The sequence below is a fragment of the Leptidea sinapis genome, chromosome 13 (genome assembly GCF_905404315.1).
Source record: "Leptidea sinapis chromosome 13, ilLepSina1.1, whole genome shotgun sequence".
Classification (NCBI taxonomy): Eukaryota; Metazoa; Arthropoda; class Insecta; order Lepidoptera; family Pieridae; genus Leptidea; species Leptidea sinapis.
The window spans coordinates 9985749-9998142 of NC_066277.1; the positions used below are offsets into that span (position 1 = coordinate 9985749).

General features: G+C 42.5%; 1 protein-coding gene across 2 annotated transcripts in view; it reads right to left on the reverse strand.

Annotated features, from left to right (window-relative positions):
• The window catches only part of LOC126967445 (dynein beta chain, ciliary-like), a 135280-nt gene that overhangs the window by 71966 nt on the left and 50920 nt on the right, over positions 1-12394 (reverse strand). The window contains exon 27 of one of the 2 annotated variants that reach the window (XM_050811911.1): positions 11989-12015. The exons of the other annotated variant lie outside the window; for it this stretch is intronic. Within the exon in view, the coding sequence (XP_050667868.1) occupies positions 11989-12015 (27 nt within the window). The remainder of the gene's footprint in view (positions 1-11988; positions 12016-12394) is intronic. 2 annotated transcript variants of the gene reach the window in all.

Consider the following 12394-nt stretch of genomic DNA (forward strand, 5'->3'; position numbering starts at 1 on the left):
TTGTCAGCGCAAACCAGGCGGGGGCAGCGTAGGTGAGTGACGTAGGCGTGCGAACGTACGCCTTGTATACGCACAACTTCGTACGGAGAGGCAGGTGGGACGCCAGCACGGGGCGGAGAACGTTCCGTGCGGCGCGCGTCTGGGCAATCACGTTCTTAACATGGGGCCGCATCGAGAGTGTCCTGTCGATGGTCACGCCGAGGTATTTGGCCTTCGGGGACCATACGACGGTCTCGCCCATGAGTGACACCGGGGGCGGCAATAGGCGCACCCGCCCGATTGAAATCTCCTGAGTCTTCGCCACATTGACCTTGAGTCTCCAGTACTTCAGCCAGGTGGGAATCGCGTCCAGTGCTCGCTGCATCTTCAGCGCTGCATGCGGGGCATTTAGCGAGGTGGTAATGAACGCCGCGTCGTCGGCATACAGCGCTAAAATGGCGCCGTCGGCGACTGGAATGTCGTCCGTGTATCTGCTGTACCAGACGGGCGACAGGCAGTTTCCCTGGGGCACACCAGCTCGGATGGGGCGCTCCGTGGACAGAGTGTCTTCAACCGCCACTTGAAAACGTCTGTCTTCCAAAAAGGTGGCCACAGTCTTAACTACTCGGCGGGGAGTAGTAGACGTGGACAGCTTGTACACGAGGCCGGCGTGCCAGACGCGATCGAACGCCTTCTCTATATCGAGGAATACTGCAACAGACTGCTCTCGCTTGTTGTAGGCGGTAGCGAGATGGTGCAGTACCTTCGTCACTTGTAAAGTGGTGGAGTGTTCGGCACGAACACTCAACTGTTCGTCGCGTGGCTGAAGATGCGGCATGATGTGCAGCAACAGTAGCTTCTCGAAGACTTTCGAGGTGGTGGACAGAAGAGTGATGGGACGGTAACTCCCAGGCAGCATGATGTTCTTGCCTTGCTTGGGAATCAGAATGACTCGGCCGAGCTTCCACGATGATGGAAAGTGCCCGGTACGGAGGATTCCGTTGAAGAGCCGCGTCAGCGTCGCGATTGCTCGCGGAGGTAGGTGACGCACGGCTTCGTTGGTGACTCGATCAGGGCCGGGTGCTTTGCGCAATCTAGTTCGCCAAATCATCCTTTGGACTGGTCCGGGGGAGAACACGACGGGGTCTTCTGTCGGTACTATCGGCGACTCGAAGTAGTTCTTCACATGTCGCTCGATGGTCTCTACGTGCTGCACATATGCGGTTGGGTTGGGTGTAAACTGCGTCTCCAGGTAGTCCGCAAATATCTCCGCTCGATCCTCAGCTCGGTAACGTGGGGTTCCGTCACTGGCCATGAGGGGTCTAATCGGGGGGGGCTTCCCGGAGAGTTGACGGCAGAGGCGGTGCATGCCAGACCAGTCGTCACCGGCTCGCTCAGTGGCGGAGTGCCAGGATTCGTCTGCAACTGTCTCCAGTGCGTCTGAGATCTTGACAGCCAGAGCGTTCAGCCGCGTCTTCATGGTCGGGCACCGCAGGTTTTGCCATTGCCTTCGCAGCTTCCTCTTCTCCTCGATCATCGCTATTATGTAGGCAGGGAGCTGGGGTTGTCTACGAGTAGATGCAGCGTCGAGTCTGAACTCTCGAAGCGCATTGGACAGTGTTGCGCTGAGGTCCGTGGCGAGTCGATCAACGTCTGCAGGGCTCTCTACTCTAAAGGACGGCGAATGTTCGACCATGTGTTCGGCGAAGATTCGCCAGTCCTGGCGATGCTTCGGAGAAGGCAGCGATGTCGTCATCGGGGTTGTCTTCAGCGTCAAGAGGACTGCTTGGTGGTCGGAGATGAGGTGGTCATCCAAAACGTCTAACGACGGTGCGGCAGCTAGGCCGCACGTGACGGCTATGTCAAGGACGTCTGGCACTGAATACAGACCCATAAAAAATAATCATAGTAGGTAATATTGGATTAAACCTTGATAGCGTGTTTCATTTAATTCACAATAAAAATACAGCGACATCTATGATTACATAGAGTAAACTTAACTGGAGTTGAATATGCCGCCCGCCAAGACCAGACATGGCCTTTAAAATACAATGTTTACAAAGAAAAAAAAACTAACTAACGAAAAAAAAAACGTATGCATAAAATAAAAATTTACTACACAATATATTTAAAAGGAATAAAGTAATAAAACTGAAAGGAAAACAAACCATATTATAATTAAGTTTGATTATTCTGCGATTGGCAAAACAATTACCTTAGATACTGGTCTTTTAAATGACGTGCCTTTACATCTCAATATGATAACTCTTACAATCCCGTCTGAACCAGGATGCTTTGACTCTATTATGCCATATAACCATTTCGAAGGATTTCGATCATCCTCCTTGACTAAAACAACATCACCCACATTAGGTTCTGGAGTAACCTTAGTACATTTATACCTTTGATATGAAGTAGTAAGTCGACCACCTTCGAAAGAATATCTTCCAAAAATGTTGATACATAGTCTGAGCTATTTTCCAACGTCTTTCAGTGCTAATATTGTGATTAAGATAATTATAATGAGGAGCAGTTACTAACTGTTCTCCTACAAGAAAATGACTTGGTGTTAATGGAGCGCAATCATCTTGGTAATCCGTTAAACGGTATATTGGGCGTGAGTTTAAGCAGGCCTCAACTTGAGTTAGAATTGTAGAAAGCTCTTCGAAAGTTAATGTTGAGCTATCTAAAACACGTTTTAAATGGAATTTTGTCGATTTCATCCCAGCCTCCCATAAACCAACAAAATTGGGTGCATGAGGAGGAATAAAATTCTACTCAGTACCTGAATTTGCTATACATTCAGCGACGTCACCTATAAAACACTAGAGCCTTCATATTTAAATAATCTTTTCAGTTCTTTTGACGCTCCAATAAAATTTGTTCCATTATTACTCCATATTTGTATGCGGCAGTAGTCAGATCACTGACGACTTCCAAATGCACAGCACGGGTCGCCATGCATAGAAATAAACATATATACCCTTCAATGCTCTTGCAACCTCTGAACTTTGAAATGCGTATGTTAATTGGACCAGCGAAATCGACACCTCATTTTGAAAAGGGTCGACTAACAGTAACACGAGCACTAGATAATTCTCCCATGAACGGGGTAACCTTTCGATGCATATCGAACACATTTAACAAACCGATTAATGTGTTGTCTAATAAAATTTTTAGCTTTCACAAACTAATATCTTCCTCTGATGTAATTCAATGTAAGTTGCGGACCTCCATGAAGAGTATATTCGTGGGCTTGAGCTACAATTAATTTTGAAATATGATGATCCGCGAGTAAAATTATGGGATGCTTAACATCAAAACTTTGATTTGACTGTTATATCGCCCTCGGACCCTCATAATTCTATCCTTGTCAAGAAAAGGTGTTTAGGAATATAAGTTGCTTTTCTTTGCAACAGAGTCAGACTTCATCAAAAATCCAACTTCATCTGGGAACGAAGCGCTTTGATAATGCTTCAAACACTCATTAAGTGCTGTCTCCAGTTCCCTTGCTGTGAGGGAAAAGACAGAAGGAGGGAAAGCACTTTGTTCTCTCTTTGCATTTTTGTGAAAATCTGCGACACCAAGCAACAATTCTTATTAATTTCGTTAGAGAAGAGTATTTAGTCCAAGAGTAAGTTTATTTTCCGTTATACAGTTATTATTAGAAATTAATATATGAGCCTTGATAGATTTCTCCTCTAAAGTGGTTGGTGGAATTTCTCCCCGTTTTATGTCAATATTACGTTGGTTTAAACATTCCGGTCCACAAAACCACATTTTATTTTTTATCATATCTGAAGGATATGACCCCCTTGACGCACAATCGGCTGGATTTTGCGAAGATTCTATATTATGTGACCATTGATCATTCTCCAATATTGTTGATATTTTTGATACGCGGTTTGCCACAAAAGTCTTCCATCGATGTGGTTGACCTTTAAACCAAGCTAAGACAATTGATGAATCGGTCCACGTGTGGGTTTTCTTAATATCAATTTTCATACCTGATGACATGTCGAGAAGTAAATTCGCTAGGAGTTCGGCTCCACAAAGTTCCAATCCGGGTATAGACAATTTTTTAATTGGGGCTACTTTTGTCCGTGCTGTTATAAGACTAACATATACAGTATTTTATCTTACCACCCGAAGATAAATGACTGCAGCGTATGCTTCATTGGATGCATCACAAAGCCCGTGAAGATGAATATCCTAAAATAGATGGCTAGCATAAGCCCATCTTGGAATAAAAATTTGATTTAGCTCTAACAATTGTTTCCAAAATATAACCCATTCATTTAAAATACTAGTTGGTACGGAATCATTCCAAGAGATACCAGCAAGCCAAACCTTCTGCATAATAACTTTAGCCTTGATTATGACAGGTGCAGCCCAACCAAGTGGATCGATGAAGCGCGATATGTCCGATAGAATATTTCTTTTAGTCACAATTGAATTGTGTGGCGGTAAATTGACGTTGACTTTAAATGAATCTCTATTTACATCCCACGAGACTCCTAAAATTTTGATTATATTCTCAATTTTATTTTCCAAGATTTTATCCTCTTCTTTGGTTTCGCTAAATATATTTGTTAAGTACTTACTATTGCTCGACCACTTTTGAAGCGTGAACCTAGCTCGAGACAACAATTGCATCATCTGATGGTAAATTTCAACAGCTTCCTCTTCAGATTCGCACCCTGTCATCAGATCATCAACATAGTTAGCTTCTAGAACACGAACTGCGGCCAGTGGATAATCTAAACCATCGTCCTTTGCAACCTGCTGTAAGCTTTTGATAGCAAGGTAGGGAGCTGAAGCAACACCAAAAATAGCCCTTAATAATCTAAATTCAGAAATTTCATCATTTGAATTTTCCCGCCAAAATATGCGCTGGTAATCAGTGTCATTCGTATCGACCTTTACTTCTCTATACATTTTAATTATGTCAGCAACTAAGCATATACGATGTTGACGCCAACACATCAATATGTGACGTAATTCTGGTTGAAGTCTAGGTCCTATTAAAAAATCATCGTTAAGTGATCTTCCATTTATCCCTTTACAAGAAGCATCAAACACTACTCGTAGTTTGGTTGTACATTTATCCTCGCGTAAATCAGAATGATGAGGTAAATACATACAATGCGTCTTCATCCTTTCGTGTGAATCATTTATGACTTCCAAATAGTTTAATTTTATATATTCATTCATTACATTGGTGTATTGTCTTTTTATATCCGGATTGCTATTTAACTTTCTTTCGAGTGAATAAAAACGTCTCAAAGCGATTGATTTAGTGTCCCCATACCTGCAAGCAGGATCGCTATCTCGAAAAGGAAGTCGTACAACCCCCCGTCGTATATCCCTTGTTGTATTAGATGTATAATGTTTTTCACATTTATCATCTTCCTGTTTCAATTTCCCAAAACTTGCGTAATGATTCGTTTATAGATTCATTTTCTATATGCATACTGATAATGTTGCCTTTGGGAGGGTGATTCTAGATGGTTAAACGTTCCGACAAAATCCAACCAAGTTGAGTGTTTTGTGCCGTTAAAGTATCTGAAGGATTTCTAGACAATCCATTCAAAAGTATAAGCCCACATAAATCCGCCCCCAATAGCATATCTACCCGATTTGGAGTTCCATAATGTGGATCAGCCAATGATAACTCATGTAACTCAGCCCAATCATGATAGTGAACAGCATTACTAGGAAGAGTACAAGAAAGATTCTTTAGTACATAAGCTGTCACATCACAACTGAATGATGCATGAATGGACTGTAATATTTACCGCATGCTTAATGCTTAATTTGAGTTGTTCTCCCCCTAAACCCGATACTACACCCTGGATAGAACTTTTACTTAATCCCAAGTTTTGAACAACCCGCTCTGAAATAAATAAAGCCTGAGAACCCTGGTCCAGTAAAGCTTGAAATGTTTGACAAATACCCTTATGACTAATCTTAACTAAAGCTGTAGCTAAAATTACTTGACTAGGGGATAACCTTGGTGAGTCGCGGGTTCAGCAGCGTCACTCGCTTAGCCTTCGTCCCCCCTGCGGGGGCGGCGACCACGGTGGGCTTGGACGTTTTACAGCGCTGTGGTGCGGCGGACGTAGCAGCGCGTGGCGCAGTAGGCGGCGCAGCGTGTGGTGCAGTAGGTGGTGCGGCAGGTGGAACACCTTGGCGCGCTTGAGCACGTTTACCGCGCTTGCGTCGGCGTTTACCCGGTCGCTGTGGCTGGTTGGCGGCAGCCATGAGCGAGCCGGGAGCGTCGGCCTCCGATGCGTGGGCAGTGGTAGGGTGCGTGCGCACATCTAAGGCGGTGCGTGCGGTAGTGCCCGCCCGGCGGTTGCGCGTCTCCTTGCGAAATACCGGGCAGTTGGCGTTGTTCGCCGTGTGTGCGCCGCCGCAGTTGGCGCACGTCGGTGAGTCCTCCCTAGGGCGCTGGCATTCTCGGGCAGGGTGATTTTCTCTACACCGCACACAAGCAATGGGCCGGTGGCAATTATGGGAAGAGTGCCAAAAATGCTGGCATCGGTGGCACTGCGCTGGTCCCCTTCTGCCGCGCCATGCCTCGATAGTTATCCCGGTCATGCAGAGGAGCTCGTGCTCCTCGTATATACCCGGTCAGACATCCCGGTCTGCCCGGGCGAGCGGGAATCGCGCGCACGTGCTCCGGGGCGAACCCGAGCTCGCGCAGTGCCTCCACTTGTGCCGGCTCTGTGTTCACTGGCAGGCCGCGTATAGCTTACCTAGCGCTCCTCTCCGCGGGGAGCGAGTAGCAGAACCACGAGATTCCAGCGACACTTTCCAACTGCGTGAGGTAGCGCTGGATGTGGCGGAACTTCTGGTCTGATTTAGGAAGGAAACGGACACCTTAGCCAAACGGGCGTCCGTTTGGAGTGTGGCCGAGGACCTTCTTGAGCTCTCGGAAGTGTGTCGGCCAGTCCGGAAGCGCTTCCACGATCAGCGGCCGGTAGCGACTGGTCGCTTTGGTGGTTGGAGTGGCCAAGGTGGTAGCGGCAGCGGGCGCAGTAGTAGCGGTGGTGAAGGCGGCGTGGGCGGTGACGTCACCCGTTGTTGGCGTCTTCTTGGACGCAGTGGTAGCCGCGTATGTCGGGCTAGTCGCGGCCTCCATTGGAGAACCCGGCGACAGGTTCGGCATACTCGGAGGTGTACGTGCCGTGGACTTGTCTTCTTCTCTGTGAGGAGGCGAGGGGAAACGCCCCACGGGTATACCCGGCTGCGTGGCGGGATAGCGAGGCATGCTTGGGTGAGACGCTTGCGCGGTATGCTTCGCCGTTGCAGGCGTCACCGTGCGTACGGCAGGGGTGGGTGTGGCGTCAATCGTATGCGTTGTTCGTCGCCTGGGCGTAGGTGGTCGGACGACGGATGGGATAGACTCCAAGGACGGGGCCGGCGACGGCGTCACCGGACTCGCGACGAAAGTCTCTTCACCGGCTCCCGTCGAAGGACCCGCTTGAGCGGCGTCGGGGCGTCTCGTTGCGCCGGCAGCGAGGGTAGCTTGGCCGGACGCTATTATTGCGTCCAACCCGGCCTCAAGGCCGGAGACTGCCGACCACCGAAAAACCTTGCGCCGAAGTGGGCGCGGTCGAGTCGCGCATCGCTGCGACATCGGCAGTGGCATGCTGATTTAAAATTTATATTTTTTTTTGTTTGCCTTGCCTTAGGTGTGGCCCAAACGGAGATGCTGGCACGCCAGCACCCCACCGGCCTGGTTCCCCGGACTTGCATCTGGAAGGCCGGACCAAGACCGGAGGGGGTGTCGTGTTGACCAAGAGCACCAACCGTGGTCAAATAAATAAAGGGTTTCAGTAGGCAGTATCAACTAGGGACTGAAACGTTATAAGGGCCCGAGCACCGGTGCGAGTCGCTAGACGTTAGCTGACTCCAGCACACGAGGGCAATCGAGCTCTCTGATTTCAGACCCATAAAAAATAATCATAGTGGGTAATATTGGATTAATCCTTGATAGCGTGTTTCATTTAATTCACAATAAAAATACAGCGCCATCTATGATTACATAGAGTAAACTTAACTGGAGTTGAACACTGTTGGTTTTGCTTGAAAAAATTAAATATCAAGTAGATGTATTAATATTATCAGAAATAAATATTAAAGAAGATCAGATATCCATATTTTAAATAAAGGGATTCACGCCCTATGCCAGAACACGACAAATAAGTAAAGGCGGGGGACTATTGTTGTATGTAAAAGAGAAATTTAGTTTTATTATGAAAGACGTAAATACCACGGCTGCTGAAACAATTTATGGAACGCTCAATATAAAAAATACTTTTATACATATTATTGCGTTGTATAGGCCGCCTAATAAGAATAAGCTGCACTTCTTAGAGAAAATAAATGTTTTACTGAAAGGAATTCCAAAAAATGCAGACATATGTATAATAGGAGATATGAATAAAAAATATAACAGAAGCCAAATTAAATACAACTGTAAATAGTTACAAAAATATCATGTGTAAACACGGCCTACAATGTGCTATACCTAGCAAAGAGGTGACTCGCGAAGCGATTGTGGACGGGTGGATCAACCAGTCATGCATTGGTCACGCTTAAATACGAACGGGTCAGCGGCAGAGGTACGAGAATACACCGGCTATATCGTTATTAATTGAGTGCGGTATCTCGGATCACCATATGATAGGTGTTTCTGTCGACCTAGATTGTGAGATAAACGAGTGCAAGAAGGAAAGGTACTGTAAAAGTCTGTGTTATTTGATACACTAGTTCATGAAAAATTGGATAGTTACGACTGGACTTCTTTTTTAGATATTCAATGCCCATTGTTATTATATAGTAAACTATATAATGTCTTCGAAAGTACCTATAGGCAAAGTACAAAAACATGACAAAAAAATTACAAAAATATTAGAATAACTCAACCATGGGTTCATAAAAATTTATATAAATTAATTAATAGGCGTGATAACTTGTTTAGATTATGGAAATTTTCATCATATAATGTAAATAAACGTTTAGAATATACAAAGTTTAGAAATAAAGTTAACAAACTAATAAATATAGCAAAAAATAACTATAGAAGGCAATAAATTAAAATTTGTAAGGGCGATTATAGAAGAGTATGGGTTACTGTTAATAGCTGGTTAGGTAGGATAAAGCCAAGTGTAGAAAGTGTGATTAAGAAATACGTAGGACAAATAAATAATAATATGTACAGTATATGTAAATGACTTCTCAAAAACATTCACTCAAGAAATAATTCAAATTAAGCACAACTGTTCAGTTAAATTCTTAGAAAGAAAAACTTACGTCAATCAATCTAATGTTTGCTTTAGATTCCAAAAAATACAAGATACGGAGGTAAAAAAATTTAAATGAAACTAAGCAGCGACAAAGCTTGGGTTTTATAATAGAATAGAATAAGGGTTCAAGACGTTAAGTTTATAGCAAATCGGTTGGCATCGATTTTAGCTCACTTTCTGAATTTGTGTGTTCAACATGGTGTATATCCAAAAGAGCTAAAAAAAGCAATTATACGCCCGATACATAAAGGTGGCAGCCACATTGCAATAGACCAATTATAGGCCAATCGCCATACTATCAGTAATAAATAAAATAGTAGAAAAATTTCTAGTAGGACAAGTATCACGATTCTTGGAGAAACATTATATATTGAGTAATGCACAGCAAAGACGGAGCACTGTAACAGCCCTCACTGAGTTCTCAGATGAAATTAATTTAAATCTCAACAGCGGGAAACAAATTTTGGCACTTTTTATTGATTACAAGAAAGCCTTTGACACCCTGGGAAAAGACGTCCTATTAATGGCAATGAAAGAGTGAGGTATTGAAGGCCCGACTAATAACTGGTTCCGTAATTACCTGTCAGACCCAACAATACGCACGTGTACTGACGGGACGGTGGGTGACGAGTGTCAGGTAACCTTAGGAGTACCGACTGGCTGGATATATGGACCAGTGGGATATTAAATGCTTGTTAATAGTGCAGTTAATGTGATTAAGACGTGTCGAGTATTTATGTGTGCAGATGACATGTGCTTGCTATACGAGTGTAACGACGCGAAAGAGGCGCTTGATAATATCCAAATAGATTTTGAAAGCCTAACTAAATGGGCACACGATAATGGCATTATTATTAATATGGAGAAAACAAAATGCATGCATATATACTCGCCATATAACAGACGCGCTAAGGCAGTACAATACAAAGATATAGGTATAGTGGGGCATAGCTACGACTGCCTACACAGAGATAAATATGCTCGCGCCTGTAGCTATCTTCAATATGTAGAAAAGTATAAGTATTTGGGATTGCATATCGACTGTAACTTCAATTTCAAAACACATGTGACAGCGGTATGCAATAAACTACGATCGGTTCTAGGGCAGTTCTATCATCTCGAGCCCGTGCTGAGCAAACATACAAAACTTACCAGTAATCAGCTAGTGCATAATATACTACCGTATATTATGCACTAGCTGATTCAGTCTTAAGCTATGGTCTAAATATTTACGGAAAAACTTTTAAGACTTACTTACACGAGATTGAAAAAATTCAAATTAGACTATTAAAACTAATAATTGGAAGCAAAGAAGAGGCAAAATACAGACAAAATTATGAAAATTTATTTAGACTTAAAAATACTACTAACAAAGTTAACTATTTAATTACAAAAGAAAATTATTATTCAAATAGATATAAAAACCCAATCCAACTGAGAGACAATTTAAGAGACAAAATTAGGAATAAATGTAGAATACCCAAAGTATGTAATTATTACGGGGAAAGGTTAAGGGAATATGTGGTACCTAAGCTTTATAACAGTATCGAATGGTTAAGAGAGGATAAAGAAGACTGTAAAGGAGTACTTAAGAAAAAATTAAAGAGCACTTCCTTAACGTCTCCACGTAAGCCTTAATATTAATTAGTATTTTATATTATATTTATATTAGTAGTATATAGTATAGTATAGTTTAGTTTAGTTGTTATATGTATACAGGTAAGATTTTACTATGTTTTTTAGGAATATTATGAATTAATAACTAAGTAATGTATTATGTGTGTATAAGTTATAGTGTAGATAACTTACAAATTAGGTATAGTTTAATTTATTATAGATGCACGATATTATATTATAATATAGTTTAAGAGCGTAAACTCGTCAAGAAACTGTTGCTACAGTTTGGCGAGATGTAAAATTTAAGTACCAACTGTGCATACTTTTATAATTAAATAAATTAAAAAAAAAACTTTCATTCAAACAAAAAATCATAAATTATAATAAAAAATAATAAATCATCACGTTGACGTATCCACAACCGCACGTTTTGCAAGAAATTTCTTGCCTCGCACAGCCACTTTATGGAATCAATTACCGGCTGCTGCTTTCCCGAACCGATACGACTTAGGTATTATACATATAAAAAAAAACATTTCTGGAAAAATTAAAAATTAATTCTTCAAAGGAAAAATTATACATTTTTTGGGCCACGTATGTCGCGCGTACTAGAACCCCAGAACTAGTTATTCAGTCTAGACTAGTAGAGTCTAGAGAGAATATAATACACACTTAACTATGATATTAAAAAAGACTAAATAAATAAACTTTCCATCTGCATTCACGAAGCACTATTGATGTAGTGAGCGGTGTTAAGCACCTTTTTTTATAGAAAAAGGACAAACGAGCTTATGGGCCACCTGGTGTTAAGTGATCACCGCCCACCCATATTCTCTTGCAACACCAGAGGAATCACAGGAGCGTTGCCGGCCTCTAAGGAGGGTACTATATATATATATATATAGGGAGGTTTAACTAGTAAGTGAGCCTAATCTAGTCACTTTAATACTCTATAACAACATTTTGCGCACGAATCCAGAAATTTTATTCACGAAATTCATACTAGATTGGTACTTCTGCCATGAAATTAAAAAAAAAAAACATAAAATATATGTTAAACCCGAATGATCCTTACCAAAGTATGAACGGAGTATTTATTCGGCTGCGAAATATCCAAAGGAAGCAGTAACATAAAAATCAGTTACACAATCATTGATAGCGTTCATATCATTACAATATTTATGATTTCAGTCTACCCCACTCACCTACTATATACCACTGGACCGGCGGCTGTTAAAGTTATTTTATGCCTGTTTGATATTCGCCATTTTGGCGCTGTTGGCCATGTAGCGAGAGGCTGCGGTACTAAAACTAGTGATGACAACCACAGCAAACATCGATAGATGGTGGAAAACTATATACAAAAAAAAATATTGCACTTTATTACGTTGATTCTTGAAGTATAAATAACATGGAAAACGAACGAAATTAATTCAAAATGCAAAAAACTTGTGCGTTCCTTCGCAGCCATTTGTATTATA